The sequence below is a fragment of the Lichenostomus cassidix genome, chromosome 9, assembly GCF_008360975.1.
Source record: "Lichenostomus cassidix isolate B80296 chromosome 9, HeHo_3.0, whole genome shotgun sequence".
Taxonomy (NCBI): Eukaryota; Metazoa; Chordata; class Aves; order Passeriformes; family Meliphagidae; genus Lichenostomus; species Lichenostomus cassidix.
Genome location: NC_139490.1, coordinates 24,043,423 through 24,062,889, shown reverse-complemented (window position 1 = coordinate 24,062,889; position 19,467 = coordinate 24,043,423). Strand labels below are relative to the sequence as shown.

The 19,467-nt window shown below is 41.7% G+C and overlaps 1 protein-coding gene across 2 annotated transcripts in view; it reads left to right on the top strand.

Annotated features, from left to right (window-relative positions):
• The window catches only part of ARMC8 (armadillo repeat containing 8), a 61,364-nt gene that overhangs the window by 35,144 nt on the left and 6,753 nt on the right, over window positions 1-19,467 (top strand). For both annotated transcript variants that reach the window (XM_085069991.1, XM_085069990.1), the window contains 11 exons: window positions 3,143-3,223; window positions 4,544-4,619; window positions 4,706-4,796; window positions 8,132-8,192; window positions 10,991-11,191; window positions 13,092-13,187; window positions 14,572-14,654; window positions 14,944-15,025; window positions 16,252-16,338; window positions 18,146-18,238; window positions 18,713-18,862. In XM_085069991.1, coding sequence (XP_084926117.1) covers window positions 3,143-3,223; window positions 4,544-4,619; window positions 4,706-4,796; window positions 8,132-8,192; window positions 10,991-11,191; window positions 13,092-13,187; window positions 14,572-14,654; window positions 14,944-15,025; window positions 16,252-16,338; window positions 18,146-18,238; window positions 18,713-18,862 — 1,101 coding nt within the window. The remainder of the gene's footprint in view (window positions 1-3,142; window positions 3,224-4,543; window positions 4,620-4,705; window positions 4,797-8,131; window positions 8,193-10,990; window positions 11,192-13,091; window positions 13,188-14,571; window positions 14,655-14,943; window positions 15,026-16,251; window positions 16,339-18,145; window positions 18,239-18,712; window positions 18,863-19,467) is intronic.

Sequence of the window (19,467 nt, the reverse complement as noted above, 5' to 3'; positions counted from 1 at the left end):
CTGGAAAGAAGTTGTTGGCTGTGTGAACAGAGAGAAACATGGCTGCACATGAAAGGCAGGGTGAGGGGTATGAGTGTTAGAAAATGGTTGCATTTGCCGAAAAACCAGCTGCATAACAAAGAAAAATATTTGAGGTTGAATAAACAGATCATCACAAATGTTAGATTGATCAAGAATTCATTTCCATTGCCCAGGCAAATGCAGCTGTTCAGCAAAAGTCTAAAATGCTCCCTTCCTTCTTTTTGGTTTAGTTTTGGGGTTTTGGGTTTCTAAGATCAATTACTGTATTTTCAGACAAAACAAAATAGATCTAATACAGTGAAGACAAATTTGCAGGGATGTTTTGACTTAATAAGCAAAGTACGTTCTTAAAATTTAAAGAAAAATAAATACTGAAAGTTTCAGTATTCACTGCATTTTAAATGAAGACTGTCTTCCCCCAAAAGACTCTGAGTGAGATAAGCTTTCCTACTTTTTTCCTGAAGCAATAAGGTACTATAAATAACCCTTTGTATTTACGTAAGGCTTAGGATATGTTCTAAGAGGCATTGATGCTTTTATTTCTCTTTTTCCTCTTCTTAGTAGATGTATTAATTGAACTAACAGTGACTTATAGCTGTGTCCCTCCTTGTTCCTGCACTGTTCCCAGTTCACATCTGGTGCAGCCATTTCTTTCTCTGCCTTTTCAGCATCTCTTGTTGCCTTCTCAGTCTTCTGCCCTGCCTGCTCCCATTTCTCTGGAAAAGCTGAGACTCTTGAGCTAGGAAGTCCATCATTTGGGTTCCTAGCATATTGCTCCTGGTTTCTGCTTTTGCTGCTCTATTTTGCTGCTTCTCCTTGCATGTTTAGAGTTAAAATGAACAGCTGGGGAGCACTGCTCCAGAGAGGAGCCATCCTGAGCAAGGGAAAGTGGTGATTTACAGGGGAGCAGATGCAGTTCTTAACATACGGAGCCAGGATTCTATCAACACAGAAGCAAATAAGTAAACTGAAATCAGGCTGATGTACCTGGGATGTGAAAAGGCAAGTCACAATTTAGTTTTTGAGAGTCTGTCTATCTCACTTCATTTGTTTTCAGAACAAGTGGTGTGAGTAGGTAAAATGTACTGATTGAATGGTCAAATTAAACAGGTAAGGTTTACATTTGAAAACTCATGGTTGTATAAATAATTAAAAAGTACTTCTGGAACTTATATTTGAAAGTGGTGACATGTTTGCATAAGTAGTATTTTCACTGCTGGTTGAAAATTAAAATCTCATGTGTGGGAAGGGTCCAGGATAAAATCTGTAATCAAGGCAGCTTCCCCCAGGCTGTTTTCTTAGGTGACCTTAGGCTGCTGCTGGATCCCTGCCCCAAGGGACAAAGACACTTAGGTAGTTACTTTTCATTGTGGAATGACTTGTTACATTGGGCTATCCTAATGTTTCCTTGAAAATTGGCATTTTCTGATGGAAAATTATGCAAGAAGTTATATCTGTTCCTGAAGTATATCATTCATTCATATTTGGAGAACAAGATCACTGTCAGAGGAGTGGAATTCTGCCACTGTACCTGAAGACAAACAAAACCAGGCTGCCTGTTGAACTCTGGGGGGCTTGAGCTGCTTGACATGCTCCATCATATTCTCAAGTTTTTACCTTTGTATTTGCAGCTGTACCTCTTTATGGTTGTGCTGGTTGGTGTGTGCAAACATAGCGTGTACATATTAAATATACATCCAGTTGTGCAACTCAGATACCCCCAGGTGTCACCTCTGTACAGGCATCTGTCCTGTCTGCATTCTATGGAGGAATCACTAAGATTTGGGAATTACTAGATCTAGGGCAGTACGATTTCTTTTGCTTTAAACTCACTCTTTTTTTTCCCACATATTTCAATATCTGATCTTCAGCTCCAACTCTGGCATAGCTGAGGCTTTAAATCATTGCCTCAGCCACTTCTGTGCCAATGTAAGTGGTTTTCCTCCTTCGACCATGCTGTTTTAATTGCATTTTTTGGTAGAAAGCTCTTGGTGGCAGTAGCAGCTGAAGCATCTCTTAAAGCACCAGATATGTTACATCTGAAAGTAATTTTATGCTTTTTTCTTAGAGGTAAGAGATACTCTAAGAATGTTCTTTTGGCTATGAGAGGAATCTGATTTCAGCTGTATCTCAGATTTGAAGATAATATGTCGTTGATGCCTACCAGGGTGTAAGAGGTGCCATAAACTCAGCTGGGGTTGAACAAGAGATTAAGGAATGAAGAGACTTTCTTCACTTGCAGACTAGTCAAGGAAATGCACAGAGGGATGATAAATGCTGTGGCATCCTATAATCTGAATTTAAATGCGCACAGCCTGTGCTTAATGCAGAGATGGCCAGAGCTATGAGCCTACTTCTAAGGAGAGGTTTGCGAGTCACAGATCAGCTTTGGCAAGAGACTGCTGAGGCCTGCAGGCATTGAGATTTCATGGGTTTTTTTCAACTTTGAGCCATGTCATGCTGCAGAGATTTCTGAGACCTTTCTCCTGCAAAATTTAGTATTTGTGTTTAATTCCAAATACTCTTTTGGAAGAAAATACTGACATATCAGCCACTGCCAACATAGATCTTGAGGTCAATGAATAGGTGATGGCTGGCTGGGTTTATGGCCAAATATGCTTGAAACTAAAACATTAAATAATAAGAAATTGGAGGAAAACGTGACTCTTCTCTCAAAGCACTGTCACTCTGTGTCTGGAACCAATTTCAGAAGAAATCCCCTCTCTTCTGCAAGTTATAGTTGTTGAAAATGCTTAATATTAATAGTGAAGAAGACTTCAGTGACTGGGGATCTTTTATGTGATTTGTAGAGAAAAAATCAGGAGCTTTCAGTTGTTTCCAATAAGAAGAGTAGAAACAGAAGTTCTCTATCCATGTTTCTTCATTTGTGAGAACTGATTCCATTGCCTGTTGAAGGAGAGAGTGGGAATGATTACCAGAAAAGGATAAATGCTATAAAAATGCAAGTTGAAGTTGTTTATGTTAAAAAAAAAAAATTGTTATGCCAGCTGATTACAAAGTAAATGTTTGTAAATGTATTTTAAATATTTAGCAATGAATTGCAGATAGTGGAAACCTCTACGTGTTCTTCTAAAAACCCTGTGTTGTGTTTCCTTTGAAGGGTCCAGATCACCAGACAATCTTATTTAACCACGGAGCTGTTCAGAATATTGCACATCTGTTGGTCTCCACCTCCTACAAAGTAAGACACTACAACTACTCTGTGTTTAGCATGTATTTATGAAAGGAATTCAAATGGAGATTATAAAAAACATGTCTGTGCCTATGAACTAAAACTGTAAACAGGTAGGATATATATTTGTAGAATAACAGTTGCTTCTACTTGTCATAGCCTGTCAAAACCAGAGCCATTGTACTGTAAAGTTAAACCAGCAATAATGGAAACAGAGCTGGCTGGCATTGCTCCAAAGGGGAACAGGCACTTGGCAACCCAAGTGGTCTAATTTGTTGGATAAAAAATATGAACAAAAAGTTAAGCTGAAGAGAAGCAAATGTGGTCTTGTCCTAAACAGGAAGTGATACCTGTAAAAGACCATGGTCATGGAATGTGTGGAAGCCACCAGCTACCTGTGTGTTGTGCTTCCTGAATTCTTGAGTCTCAGATCCCTTCTCTGTTATGTTTTGGAAGTCCATCCTGGGCTATCTGAAAGCACCACCTCAGAGGACAAGCAGCATACTCTGCCTATAACTTGGTGGCCAGGAGGGTCATCTCCTTCTTCTCAGTCCTTCCACTTGCAAAGACATGGACACAGTTTAAATTTGTGCAGCTGTAGAAGGGCAAGTCAAAGACTAATATCTGAATTAATCTAGGTTTTCTGATCTGGGAAAATGATAATGGTTGATTTTTCATGTGTCAAAAAAGAAGTTTTAAAGGTTTCGGAAACCAGGCAGCCGAGAAACATTGATTAAACCAAGACTGCGGCATGCAGAAGGAGGAGCCAAGATGAAGAAATTTATCAATCCTTTTCACACAGGTGGTAGCTGAGGCTGTATAATGCCAGTAAAACTTATGGTGTGTGTTTGTTCTAAGATTAGTGTGGAATCACTTCAGCTGGATGGTTCTCTTTAGACATTTTAATAAGCTCACCTTTTTATTTATTTTATTAAGCTTCTAAAATGTAAATCTCAAGGGCATTTTTTCTGTTTCTCTAATGTACTTAGGAGTCCTGAAAAGCACTATTGTTATATGTTTCTATTCTGCTGTTGTTTTTTACACACTTGTGAGACAACACAAATAAGACCAGTATTTCCTGTTTAGTCCCCAAGTTTTAATCCTTGCTGGTTTTCTTCACGAACAGTTCACAACCCTCCCTACAGAAGGATAATTCCAATAGGGAAATGACAGAAGTCAGGGTGTGAGTTAGATGTTTCTATCTGCCTTTTATTCCTCATCTCCATTTCTTGTTAAACAGAATTATTTTCTACAAGCCTATCCAGCAGTATAGTCTGATTTTGCTTTGAAGTTGGTGTTTCTGTTTCATCCTGTTATGTTTTCACACAGGTCCGAATGCAGGCATTGAAATGCTTCTCAGTTCTAGCCTTTGAAAACCCGCAGGTATCCATGACTCTGGTAAATGGTGAGTGCAATGCTGCTGTTGGTTTGGCACTCACTTTTTGCCTGGCTGAAGGAGAATCACTTGGAGCTCTCTCTCTTTGCTTGCAGTGTCTGTTGATGGAGAATTGTTACCACAGATTTTTGTGAAGATGTTACAAAGGGACAAGCCCATTGAAATGCAGCTCACGTCAGCCAAATGGTAATTGTCTTCAGGAACTGGGGAAATAGCAGGGAGTTTAGTCCTTGCTGTTTAACTGCTCCCTTCTTGCTTGTTCCAAAGTAGTATGGGATGTAAAATCTTAGGAATAATTAGAGATACTGTTTGCATTATCTAAATCCCTGAACAAGTGGCTGTCAGTTTTATAACTTTTACTCTTTGCTGTACATAAACAGGGAAAAATATTTCTGGGCAGCACTTCCGTGAGGAACGTTCAGCCATATGATAGCTTTCACTGGTAGCTTGGATTTTATGATAAGTTCTTATTTGAACAGGCAGAGCACAGTCCTGAACTATCATCCTTGGTGGCTGTGCTGTGTTGGAGACTGAGCACCAAGATGATGGGAGAGTAGACTTAGTCCCTCTTTCCAGCTGTTTTAATTAAAATAGATTATTCTTCAGGCTTCATGTGCTCATACAGCAGAATGAATGCTATCAGTTAATTTCTGTACTTCAACTTTCCCTGCTGGTGTGGGCACATTTGTGTGTTCATATTCATAATGACTTTCTACCCTGTGACAAGACATGACCCAGTTCCATAATAGCAGCACCAGGGTTATGCTCACTCCATAAACTGGGATTGAAACCCTTTAGGACCATTTTCCTTTTCTTGTGTTGATAGTAATGGAATAAATAACTCCAGGGGGTTAAAGAGATAAAATTCTGCATTGCTATAAACTACTAAAATTAGGTTTAACTAAGGAGTTTGGTCACTATGTGTTCTTTGATTATTCTTTTAATTTTTGATGTCTTTTTTTGACAAGGAGCAGTGAGTTCTCTGAGTTCACCAAACAATTTCACAGCCACTTGTGTCAGTGCAAGGTCTCTTGATTCTGGGTGAGGAACAGGTGGGGTAGGTAGGACCTGTGACCCTCTGCTTGTGCTGCCAGACTATGATGCCTTAACTCATTCATGAAAGCAGTTACAGTGATGTGCATGTGTACTGGAGGGGTTCTTGGGAAATCCCACTCCATGGAGGAGGTCTGTCTTGGGACCTCCCAGCCTCACTTGCAACCACAATTGCCCAAGCAGTCTGGTTTTACTGGTTTTGTTAGGCAATTCTTAGTGAAGAAGGCAAGTTAAATTAATTGCACTGGAGCGTTCTCAGTTCTGATTGATTTATGTGTTTCTTTGGGAAGTCAGGAAATACATAGAGATTGACATATTTTAAAGTAATTTTTGTTACTAATCTCGATATACAAAGCAGTTGACAAATCGTGAAGACAGGCTGGAATCAAAAGAGTTGTTCTGGGATGGACAATCCCAGGTCTACTGATATTCTTTGCTGACTGAAGGAATTGGGTACACAACCTGTCTTCTGCTGTTGCTTTGCAGTACATTGGCTCAGGTGGGCCTTTGAAAGCATGAAAGAAAGTGATGTGGTGAAAAGCAACAAAAGAAAATTGCAGGAAAATGGTAGACAAACCAATCTCATGAGTTTCAGATTGGTTTTCTAATTAGTCCATGGGCACTCATCCTTCTGAGGGGTCTCAGTTTTACAGCAGTCCTGGAGCTTGCAAAGCCATGCTGGTTTTTCTTCTATAGGTCCACTCCCTACCCAACTGCCTCCAAGTCAGACTATTTCTTCCTTTTTCCTAATGAGAATAGTAGGTGAAATTGTCACAGATCATCTTTTTTTCTCCTTGTAAATTACATTTCACTCGTGCATTGCCAGCTTCAGTCAGTGAATCTGCAGTTCATCTGATTTATCATTCGACTCCTTGGAATGCAGATCTAGAAGGGTTTTTTCCTGCACTTTGAACCTTCTGTAAAATTTCTTCTTGAATCCAGACTGGCATTCAAGACTACTTTAAGAAGATCCCCCCTCCCCTTTTTTTTTTTTAATTCAGCTGTTGAAGTAGACCTGGAAGACTCCAGGTAATACCTCTTGATTGAAATGGAGCAAAGATCCTTCCCTTGAGCAGCAGTGTTGGCACACACAGAAGAGCAGGAAGCCCCTTGGGGACAGTGCTCTGCAGCTACAAGCAGAGCAGTAACCTTTTCTGCTAAAATCACCACAAGTGCGTCCAGCTAAACCAAACCTATGTTAGCTGAAGTAAAAAATTGTTTTCTTTCATGCTTGAAATAGAGCTGCTTTGTCTGGTAAATAGGGATTAAACTGGACTAAATGGCAGCTGCAAGATGGGTGCTTGCCTCCTGATTGTGCAGGTGGGAATGAGTTTCTTGCTGCCAGCTGCAAGGCTTTGGCAGTAAGGGTTTATCGGATGAACTCTGTGCCAACATTCAAGTCTTATGTCTTACTTTCTGAGAAATAATATATAAAGAGACTTCTGATAGTGGAATTTTTAGCTGTGGCTGTATTCATAACAGATGTTATGCATGTTGGTATAACATCATGGTTGTATGAGCATATTGCTCCTTAGCTGAGCAGTTCTGATTAAGCCTGTGTACAATTTCAGCCTGCTCAGAAGAAGGTCCAAACATGTTAAAGTCACCTTTACTGAAATAGAGTTATATTTTTTAACCTGCATTGTGGAGGAACCTCCAAGTTCCAGTGGTTAGTTCAGAAGATAAAACAAAGGATACTGGTGGAGAGCAGTTCCCCTTCAACTCCATTCCACTGCCTTGTAGCAGAGCAAGTAAAAACTGTAAACCACTTTGAAATAAAACACTTATTTTTGGTGGGTAAACTACTTTGCATTTCTGGTAGCTTGAGGCACTTTACAAGTACATTAACAAAGAACTTTGCATTTGTCTGATGCTGTGTGTCAGTGAGACTTTGGGATTGTCATATCTTCTGTGAGCTCTTGTCTGATAAGGAACAAATGCTGTGTCACAGCCTTGGCTGAGTTCATTGTTAGCAAGGGTGTGCTGGTTCTTGCAGAGTGTAAAACCCTGCCTGTGGACCGGCAGCACAGCAATGCCACCTCTCCTGGGCTGGGGCAGGGCCTGGGTGGCTGTGCCTGAGCCATCAAGCTGCCAGCCCTGTGCTGGTTCTCTCCTGATGGCTGCACCAGGGGCAGTACACCCCAGGGGCAGGTACTGAAAGGCACATGTGGGTATATTGCACCTTTACCTTAGTGCAGACTGTTCCTTTTGGGTTCGTGGCTCAGTCAGGGTGGTGTGACCCTCTGTGGCCAGAGCGTGCTGCGTGTATTGATCAGTGCTCCTGCAAGTGGTCCTGCACTGCAGACCTGCCCCAAAGTGCACCTGGAGGAGTCTGTGTGCCCAAGCCCGGCAAGCACTGATGTATTGAAATCAAACATAGGGGAGGATGTTTCATCAGGACAGATTTTGTTCTGCAGCAGCTGAAGTGCATCAAAGCCATGGTAGGTGACTGTCTTGTGTTGTTGCAGCCTTACTTCCATGTGCAGAGCTGGTGCAATACGGACGGACGATCCCTGCATCGTTCTGAAGGTGAGCTGTGTCCCGTTTCAACCACCATGTAAATGTAAAATAATTATTCTTTTTGTGCTAACCATGACAGCTGCTTAAACAGTTCTTCATTCAAAAGCTTTTGTCATGTAGGTCTATCCTGGTTTTATTTCCTCATACAAAAAGTAGCACAAAATCTGTTACACCAAAGATTTCAAAGCACCAAGTTCTCCTGATTTTTTTAATTTAAAAAATAGTTCCCTGGTTTCTCTTTGTTTGCAGGTAATGATAGATGACAAATCTATGTGTTGGCTGATACTAAGGTCCACCCTCCTGTCTTTTTGTGCAAGAAAGTCCAATGTACAGTTCATTCCGGTGTGATTATTGGCATCTGTTCTGCATAGGCACCTGGTGCTACACAGCTGAGGAAGCCAAGCTGCATCTCTCTCCCTCATCCTCCTCCTTAGCTTTGATCCAAATTGACACTCCAGCTGTCTGCTCTCCTTTCTTCTTACAACACCTGGAAACTGGGGGCTACAATTCCATTCTCCCTCCTATCCCTGCTGCAAACCTCTGTCTTCTTTGGAAAACGTCTTCCCTTGATAAATCGCCCATGCTGTGCTGCACCCTGGGCCATGTCCTGGTCAGGAGGTGTGTGTTCCAGAATTGTTCTGCCCTGGGACAGGGGGCAGGGCCTGTTGGCAGGGGCAGGTCATTGCTGGGGGCTGGATACTGCCCTGTGGAGCTGCATGTGCTGGGCCACATGGGCCCTGTGGAAAACCACCATCCTTTCACACCTCTGGGAAGGGATTTGCTTGGGCCAGCTCGCAGCAGCAGCAGCAGCAGCACTTTTTTCCTCATGGAAGCTGCTTCAGCACAAATCTGTGTTTGAGGTTGTGGAATTAAATGTGTTGTAGTGCTTGAGAGTAGATAAAAGACTGAGGAGAGAAGGAAGGTACAGAAGCTTTGCCTTGTTCAAACTCAGTGAACAAACTTCACAAACAGTGATTCCTCCTCCAGGAGCTCACAGTTGCTAGATAACACTGTCCCTGTGGTTAATCCAGCCACAAATCCTTTGACCTCTGCTGAACTAAACTAAAGTGGTAGCCCCTTTAGCATTCAGGAATTATTGACCCTTTGCTATCAAATTTCTGCATTTGGGGGCCAGTCAGGCATCTGTGTTTCCAAAATGGTTTTAACTTGCTTTCATTGCTCAATTTGAGTAGTGGATTGGCCTCTAACATGGGAAAAAATGAAATCCCTTGGGAAAGGCAGAGGAGGCTGATAAATAATAGATTTGATGGGAAGGGAAATGATTTGTCTGGAATCCTAATAATGAAACTGTCCACATAACCCAGATGCATCCCAGCCATACCATGGAAATTAGATATTCCATCTTTACAGTCCATTTCCAGACTTTTATCTGCTGGCCAGGTGTGCTTTATGGCTTTCCATCTTACACCCCTGCACAGCCCCCTACTCCTTTGCATTTATTGCACTGTACTGACCTGTAGGTCCAATGGAACAGGTAAAATGTCTGTCAGAATTCTTGCTTTTGTTTAATTTTAAACAGATGGAATTGCTAAGTGTTGAAAAACATGAGATCTGTGTTTTTGGGTGCATGCAGCCTGTGACTTAATGGCCAGCCCTTGAATTCCTAGAAATAGCTCATTTCAGGCTCTTTGACCTTGGAAAGAATTAGAAAGTACATTGTCTTTGTGATTTAGACATGGAATTCCCATTTTCTTTCTCGCTCAACATGAATATAATTTTTTGAGAGCTTATGCTCAGTCTTCTCTGCTGCCTCAAGTGCCAGGTATGCGGAAGGGGCTGCTTTGGCTCACTGGGTTGGAGTAGCTGCAAATTCACAACCTCACTAATAATCCTTGAGGTGGCATCTGGCTTTTTGAAATATGTAGGCAAGTCCTGCTTCCTGTGCAGTGGAGATAGGCTATTTATCTGTTTAATCATTTGAACAATCAATAGGTAAATGTTATTTCAGGTCCCCAAAACATAACTCTGAGCAACATTTACTAGAGTAATTCTGTTGAAGTTGGTGGAGCTGCACAAGCACAAACCTTGGTGTTATTCCTCATCCATTTTCCTTTTTGAGAAGGCTTGAGTGAGCAGAGTCCCAGCCCTTGGAGAATTGGCCGTTCCAGAGTTAAGTACTTTTCATTGAGCTTCAGGTAAAGAAAGACTTGATTGTTTTTTAGAGAAGGTAGAGAAAGTAGAGAAGGTGTGACAGAACTGTCATCATGTGGGTGTAACCACGGTAGGGGAGATGTCAGGGAAGGCAGAATGCACATGGATTCCACGCGGGCTTCTTTTCTGGTTGATCAAATATGCTGCTGAGGTGTACTGCTCCCTTGCCTCCTGCTCCAGGCAGCAGGTGTGTGGGAAAGGAGCCCTGAGATTATTTCTGACTGCATTGTCCATAGTTAATCCTGGATCACAGATGGGCAGGAGAGGTCAAGTACTTGTTGAGGGCAGCTTGGGTAGTTTTGGTTCTTGTGTGTAGTAAGAACAAGCCTGTGCAAATATCAACTTTTGAGGGGATTTTTTTTTAAGGATTTTTCAGACTTTGTCCATGGTTGCTTCTAAACATCGCATCTTTAACTGTGTGAGAAGTTGCTTGAAAGTAGCCTATTGCACACTTAGCAATGCCTGAAAAATTTCTCTGTGTGTGCAGAGAACCCACACTGAAATGTGTGTGTGTGTGTAAAAGTTCTGATCCAAAGACCAATGCTGAGCATTGCTGTAGGATAGTTTTTTCATTTCTTTGGAGTTTCTTTATCAATGTAGCTGCACTAAAAGCTCCTCTTTTTGAATCTTTGCAGACTCTGCCGTGCTTGGTTCGAATGTGCAGTAAGGACAGACTGCTGGAGGAGCGGGTGGAGGGGGCAGAGACCCTGGCCTACCTGATCGAGACGGACGTGGAGCTGCAGAGGATGGCCAGCATCAGCGACCACCTCATCGTCATGCTCGCCGACTACTTCAAGTACCCCAGCTCTGTCAGCGCCATCACCGACATCAAGAGGGTGCGTTCCCTTTGAGACATGGGCAAAACCAAAAAGAAATAGGCTCAGGATGGTTTTTTTTGTTCTGTTTAAACCTGATGCCTGAGCTCCTCGATAGAAAGGTGACCAGAGGTCTGGCAGGACTTGATTGTTGATGTTTGTACTCTCCAAATCTCAGTCATTGCTTTTTGGAGACTTCATTATCCAAACTAAAGGCGTGTGTATCTGGACTCCCCATCTTCTAAGTTTAAACATCTTGCCTTCAGGAAGCAGTACATTTCAGCTTCATAAGAGATAGTAGTCCACATGAAGATAGATTTGTCTTCAATTCTTAGCTCAGGTTTGTGGAAAATCCCAAATTCAGAGGTGGTTCTGTTGTGTTAAAACAGAAAAACATGTGGATATCACGCAGTGTTTCATATTATGAGTTATCTGCACTTGCAAGAAGTTGGATAAACAGAGACCAGATGTACTTTGGAGGCTTACAGAGTCTGATTATTAGAAAATACCCAAAAAAATAGATTACAGAGCGTTGCTCTTTTTCCAAAACTGGGCCTAGGAGATAGGTTCATTTCCCAGACCTTTATAGAATGGTGTTAATTCTGCATAGAGAGCCTCATGAATGCTGTGTAAAAATGCAAATTAAATCTAACAAAATCTGTTACGGTATAAAAAACTAAGCAAGGAGAAGTTTTAACAGCTTATTGGGGAACAGTGGACCTTGGCTGTGGCATCAAAAATAGGATCAGGTTCCAAAAGTGAGTGGGGCAATTCTAAATATTATGACAGTGCTCTGAGTGTGCAGAAAGTCTGTAGCAGCAGCCAGCTGGGAATCTAGGCTGCTGGCTTTGAACAGAGTTCTTGGAATTGCACCCTGTAAGGTAAAACTACATGAGGAGTGAGCAAGGCATCTGCCAAACAGAGAACTTGTCTATTTAAAATATTTATAACAATTATATAATACTTCTGCTCTAATACAGCTGCACTGGAGAGAATTACTCAGAGCTTAATTTTTTACATTCCTTTTATTTCAGCATTCTGCTTCTTTATGCTGGCATTTTCCTGGCATTTTGTGTAGACTTTGAAGATTGCATTATTTTGTAGAACTTTTTGGTGCAGCGTTTTGAGGGCAGTCAGAGTCACAGAATTATTCTCCCTGAAGAGAACACGAGGAAATCTGAGAGCCCAAATTTGCTGTTCCAAGCAGGATCAACCTCAGACACTACTATTTTATGATGTCTTTAGTGCTCCCATTAATGATAGAATCATAAAATCACAGAATATCCCAAGGCAGAAGAGACCCACAGGGATCATCAGTCCAGCTCCTGTCCCTGCACAGACACCTCAACAATCCCACCCTGGCAGCATTGTCCAAACACTCCTGGAGCTCTGGCAGCCTCAGGCTGTGCCCATTGCCTGGGGAGCCTGGGCAGTGCCCAGCACCCTCTGGGGAAGAACCTTTCCCTGATATCCAACCTAACCCTCCTTAACATGGAGGGTCTGAGATTTAGAGACCAGCTTTGGCTCCTGCTTTTGCTTCAGTTCTCTTGATAAAACTTCCCTTGATTCTTTCCCAGTTTTTTACTCCTTCTGGCTTGTTCCTGTAGGTTTCTGTTGGGAGATAAGAATAGTTTTTGCCTGAATATAGTCTTGATAGAGTCCTAACCTTGTTTGGTCTTCAAATTGAAGACAAAGTTGTCTTCTCCATAATTCAGCAGAGAAATGAAATTCTTAACTTTGATTATTGCATTTAGCTCTAAATGTGGACATGAGCTCAGGAAGGGAGCAGCAGTTCCTGTGCTTCTGGCTGCCCCTGGGGAGGCAGACAAAAAGAGTGGATAAGCAGCAGTTTATAGCTAATCAGAGTAGGACACTGCAGCTGTTCAGTGGCTAAGCCTGGTCCCTGTGCTGTGTTTCTCAGCTGGACCACGACCTGAAGCATGCCCACGAGCTGCGCCAGGCTGCCTTCAAGCTCTACGCATCCCTGGGGGCCAACGACGAGGACATCCGCAAAAAGGTGAGCCTGGGGAAGCTGCTGGGCAATGCTCAGCCAACGAGGAGCTGCAAGGCAGCAATTCCCACCCCCCCAGTGGATTTCCTCAGTGTGATGCAAAAAGGTCGAAATGGGAAGGCTCCATCTCCTCCATTAATATAAACTTTCAGATTGTGTGGAACTGGAACAAAAATTAATGTCTTGCTATCAGAGTATAACAAAAGTACAGTTTAGTTATGTAAACATCTTCACAGTGGTGAACTAGACTCGCACAAGAAGTTTTCTTTCAACATTTTTGGTACTTAGCTACTCATAGGGAATATTGTTGAGGCATATGAGAAATTTCTGAAACCTGTGTTCTGAGAGATAGAATACACCTCTGTTCTCATCTATCCTATTATATAACAAGTGTTTAAAAAAAAACCCCAAACTGGAAAGTCTGCTCATATTGGGAAACAAGGTCAGAATTTGTTTCCCGATTCTCAAGTGAGCAAGGGGCCTTGCACTGTCATAACAAAGCAGGAGGTGATTCAAACATCTCAGCAAAGAGATTGGCTGCTTGGAGCACTTACACAGTTAAAAGTGAATGTGTGGAAAGTGGAGGGAACATAATAAATGAATGATTAAAAGGAGCATTTTTTAAAATTAATCATGGATTTGCAGTGTCATGTGGCAAATGCAGGAGGCAGGAATGTTTTCTGAGTTTATTTGCTGGTTAAAGGGGAAAAGCAGAAGGAAGGGGGCAGGAAAACACAGGATGAAAAGAGAACATCAGGAATATTTATCAGTGGGGAACCATTCAGGATCTCCAGAAGTCAACCCCATAAACTCTTCTTTTGTTGCTTTAGTTAATAATAAGGATCCTTCTTTCACACAGCATTTAATAAGCAGTGGGTGTGTACATGCCAAACTTGATTTATTATGCAAAATCCATCTTTCATCTGGGTATTAACTCCCTTTTATCCTGGTCTTAAGTGCTTGTGCTGGCCTTGCCTGCAGATGAACCATTGGATATTTTTTATCCACACAGCTCTACAACCTGGCTCTGATCTGTAGTTTGTATATGTCGTGGGCACTCACAGGTGTTCTCTTTTGTTTTAACGTGATATTAAGGGTAATTCATATATATATATATATATATGTATGTGTGTGTGTATATACATATATATATATATGACACCCTCTTGTTCCTTGATAAGTAAAAGTAGTAGGGGAACATAGAATGTAGATTTTATTTCTAAATTGTTTGCAGATGCACAAAACTTTCCACTTAATCTGGCAAGAGAGTGTGGCGTGCTGGTTTTAGCTACAGCTTTTATATGTAACATCCAAATGCTGCAGCCCAAAGCCCAGCAAGCCATGGATGCTACTGTTGTGCTGTGCACTGACCTGATTTCCTTTGGCCCAGATCATTGAGACTGAGAACATGATGGACCGGATCGTTAACGGCCTGTCTGAGTCCAGCATCAAGGTGCGCTTGGCTGCAGTCAGGTGAGCCTGTCCTCGTCCCTGCAGAGCCTCTGTCTGTCACAGTCTGTGCTGCACTGGGAGAACTCCTGCTGACTGACTGACAGCTATTCTGAAGTCAGTTCTGCTGTTGGGAACCTTCCTGGGGGAGAGGGGCAGTTACCCTGGGCTGGTGCAGTTTTTTCCCCTGGCTGTTCCCAGGCTGCTCAGTGCTCAACTCCCAGCTCACTAATCCCTGTGGAGCAGCAGGGTGTGCACAGCAGTGTCCCTGTGGCTCTGCATGGCTCACAGGGAAGGTTTCTCTTCATTCCAGATGTTTGCACAGTTTGTCCCGTTCTGTCCAGCAGCTCAGGACAAGTTTTCAGGATCATGCTGTATGGAAGCCTTTAATGAAGGTAAGTGAGGAACAGTCAGGTCTCAGTGCCTGAAGTGTTCTGGTCCATCCAAGGAGCACAGGATATCTGTTCAGTTTGTTTGCCCTGCTGTAGAGTCATGATACAAATTACCTAGAAATCAAAATCCCATGACCTTCTCCTAAGAGATCTATAAATCAACAAAAGCCATCAGCAGTAAGCATGTGATTCATGCTTGGTTTTTGGTTGGCCTTTTCTTTCCTTTTTCTCGTTGAGGTGTTTTGGGGCTTTTTTTGTGATCACTGAGTGAAGCTAAGTTATTCCTAATGTTTACATAGGGCACTACAAGGATTATATGTCCTTTAATTTCAGATCCAACTAAGTGGCACAGTTCAGACTTGGTCTGTATGCCCTGCAAGAGAATTTAGATCTGCATTTTCTCCTGTAATTCTCTTACCACCTAGACCTCATTGCAGATTCTATAACTGAAGTCAGAGAGCTCAGAAAGACCTTTAAAAATTAGACACGTTATCATATAATGCAATTTTCTGCAAGATTAAATGAGTTTCAAGTGCATAAGGTATATGTCATCTCTCATCCTGTAATGCCACTGTCATAAATGCAGATAAATAAACCAGTTTCTCAGTTTCAACATATTTTAGACCTTGAAAATGGAGAACAGACCAAGTCTGCTTGCAGGCCTGAAGGCTTGGGTAGTTTTGACACCCATAGGAATCTCCTGAAGTGAGCTTGACTTGACTGTTCAAAAGTGAACAGCTAGTTCACCACAGAAGGGTGGTGTTGGCAGTAGTGAACAAGAGAGGAACATGTTTGGTTTAGGAATTGGTGTTTTGGTGCTGCTGGAGATCCAGGCACAGATAAGGGACTATAATTTGTCCCAGGCTATGCTCCTCTGAAAGGATCCTCCTGAGGGAATTTGCTGTGTTGTGCTTAGCACGAGGTACAGAGGGGTTCAAGAGGCTCTTCCTGGAGCTTTCTCTGCCTGGGAGTCCTTTGCAGCACAGGGCTTGTCCCCAGTGATTCCTGCTAAATTGGACTGAAAGCTCTCAAATCTGACTTCTGTGAAATAATGCATTGCTCCAGCTTGTCCTGTGGTGCGTATCATTGTTTGGGTCTGCACTGCTAGCATCAAAGCACCTCCTGAAGTCTGGAATATCCAACTACAGTATAATTCCACGTATTTCATTGCAATGATCCCTTCATTATCCTACCAGCAGAATTCTTCTCTCTCCCCTCTGTGACTTCAGGTTTTACAGAATGCTCCAAATGAAATTCTTGTAGTAGCATCCTCCACGCTATGCAATCTTCTTCTGGAATTCTCTCCAAGCAAAGAGGTGAGTACTTAGCCAGCAGCAGGGAGAGGGGGTGGACTAAAGTGAGATTACCAGCCACTGATAGTTTGGGAATAAAAAAATTCATCTGCTTACAGCTCTGTGACAGTTAATTTGGTCTCTAAAGAAAAGAAGTAGACATGACATTTTGTCACTTTTTTTTTTACTTGTAAAACACTATTATCTCAAAAGGTCATAAACAAGAAGAAATCGAGCTGATAATTTGCAGTGTGATCCATTGTCTTAGAGAATTACTGTTGCTGCAATGCTGAAAATGCTGGAATAGCTGAGTCCTGTGTTTTTATTGTTCTCAGATGAACACTACAGGATATCTGGTTCTGCAGAGTCTGTATTTCATACAGATCTTACACACAGATCAACACTTCATAGCAATGCAACAATTCCCCAAGTCTAAAATACTTCTTAATTGCAGAAAATATTTGCAAGATTATGCTGTATGTGGGATCCTGCAGTGCACTTTGGATTACCAGATTATCAGTTGATCTTGGTGGTTTTAATCATATCTGTGAGATGGAAAACTAACTGAAATAATGCCAAGCACAATTCACTGGCTCAGGGGCTCTCTTTTCCAGACTGCAGGTCAATGTAGTGTTTCCACTTCAAATTGGATTGAAATACTGGATTTTCTGTCAGGATACATGGTACACATCAAAAACATCATTGCCAAAATAAAATATTGATTGTGCAATACTTAAGAAGGAAATATTTGTAAGTAATAGATTTAAAAGCCTCTATAAGCCATCTGATCTCTTTTACATATCACCCTTTTCTTCTACATAATATTTTGAAAATTGTATCTAAACCACCAGTCACTTCAGTAAATGAGCAAAGCTGAAGTGGCTCTGTGTTGTACCCTGTGAACAGTACAACCCTGAGTCAGAACCAGTTTGGGAATGTCTCCCAGTGCTGTGGCTGTGGAGCAGCCCCTGGGCCTGTTGTGGAATCCCTGGCAGGTTCTTCCAGTGCAGAGCACCTGGGACCAGGTGAGCTGGGGCACAAACTGCTCCTGCTGCTGCTCAGAGAGGAGCTTGCTCCTGCAGCATCCAGCCTCTTCCACACCTTCCTGTTTTCATTGGATGAACCAGTAAATTCAGTTCAGGAGGAAAGCAGTTGTTCCAAACTTCATATTCATTACATTAATCAGTTTGAAAGAAAAGTGCATGTACTGGTATTTTTCCTGTCATTTAAATATGATATTACAAGGTTTTGTATTTCAAGCTGGTCATCAAGAAGTCTCCAGTTTTCTTTATTATTCTGAAGTTTTTCTGCTGGGTTTTAATTTGGTCTGATTGCTGGACACAAAGATTTAATGCCAAGCAAGGTGTCAAGTAGCTTTCATTGTCCTTAACATCTTTTAAACAGTGACATATATCCCTCTTATCACCCCAAATGAGATGATTGCTCAAGGAAGATTGTTTTTGGAGAGCAGTCCCAAGCTGAAAGTTGCCAGGAAAACCCATTTGCTTGTGGGGTGTGGCAGATGTGTGTGTAACATCACAGCAGTGTGTGATGATGTATATAGACGTATAAGTGTGTGTACATCCATGTCTGTACAAACACAGAGACATAGGAGAAAACAGCTGCCTTGATCTGACTTTTTCATAAAAACCTGCTTTTATATGGTCATGGATATGGGGTGTGGTGTGGTCAGTTCATGTGAGTGTACTGGACATGTTTTAAGCTCAAGAAAAAAATACAAGCAGTACATTTTTATGTTATATTTACATTTCCATATATGCAATTTGTCTAAGTAGTGTTGTAAAGATCTGTTTTTCCCTTCTCCTTTCAGCCTATTTTAGAATCAGGAGCCATAGAACTTCTATGTAGTTTAACCCAGAGTGAAAATCTTGCCTTGCGAGTGAACGGCATTTGGGCTTTAATGGTGAGTAGGACACCCTATTGAAATACCCCATATGATTTTATTCCTTGAAAAGTTTATGGACATATCTTGTAGAACTTGTCAGTTGTTATTAAAAATGACATAATTGAAATCTGGCTTGTCTTTCCACCAAACTGCAGAAAAAAAACAGCATCATCCTGGAACACTTCATCTATTAGTCTGTAAAATAAAATAAATTCTTCAGTTCTGGTACCAATTTTGTTGCCAAGATCATTCAGGGAAGCAGTTAAGTAGTGTCAGTAGCGTGCCAGGGGGCAAATATATGCAGGTAATAACCAGGTCAGCTGTAAGACAATGTGGAAATTTAATTCACTGTGTAGCAGTTGCTCATAAATTACAGCCTTTTTGCAAGATTAATCTAGGAAGGATTTGTTCTTGTAGGGAATAGTCTACTAAAAGAGTGAAAGCCCAGGCTTCAGGTAAAAAAATCACTTAACGTGTGTGTGTCTGTTTTAGAATATGGCATTTCAAGCGGAACAGAAGATCAAGTCAGACATCCTGCGAGGTCTGAGCACAGAGCAGTTGTTCCAGTTGCTTTCTGATTCCGATGTAAATGTTCTGATGAAAACTTTGGGACTGCTCAGGAATCTTCTCTCCACTCGCCCAGTAAGTAGAGCTGCAGACAGACCTGAAAGCTGATCAAACGTGCAGCAATGCTTCTGTGCAAAACAAGTTATTTTTCTGTTTTAACACCACTTGGATTTATTCAAATATCTGTAAATGTACAAAGCAGTGTGACAAAACATTTGAAAGAATTCCGTGCATCCATGGACACAATATGTCTAGTTATTATCAGAGCTAGACATATTCATGTAATGTTCACTTCTATTGCATTTAGCTTACAGCAACATTATTTTCATAGCAGTTTCTCTGTGAAACTTGTCCAGAATGACACTGAGGGTTGCACTGTTGAGTCTGTGTGGAGAGGTCCAGGTCTTAAAGATACCTGTGTTTCTTCTTCCTTGGCACTTGAAATATTTCTGTTCTTATCCAGTTACGTAGATAGTACTGGCTTTGTGAATTTGGCTGGGGGATTGTGCACTTACAAAATGCAGACATTTGTTTTGCACCCTGAAATAAAGTGGTTGGGAAATGTAAGCCCATGAATTGTTTTTGACAGAGAGAAAGAGGTATTGGTGGAGCAAAAGAAAAGGGTAATTCTCTGTGAAGAGCAGAGGGAAAACATGCAGCAAACATTTGGCAAGCCAATA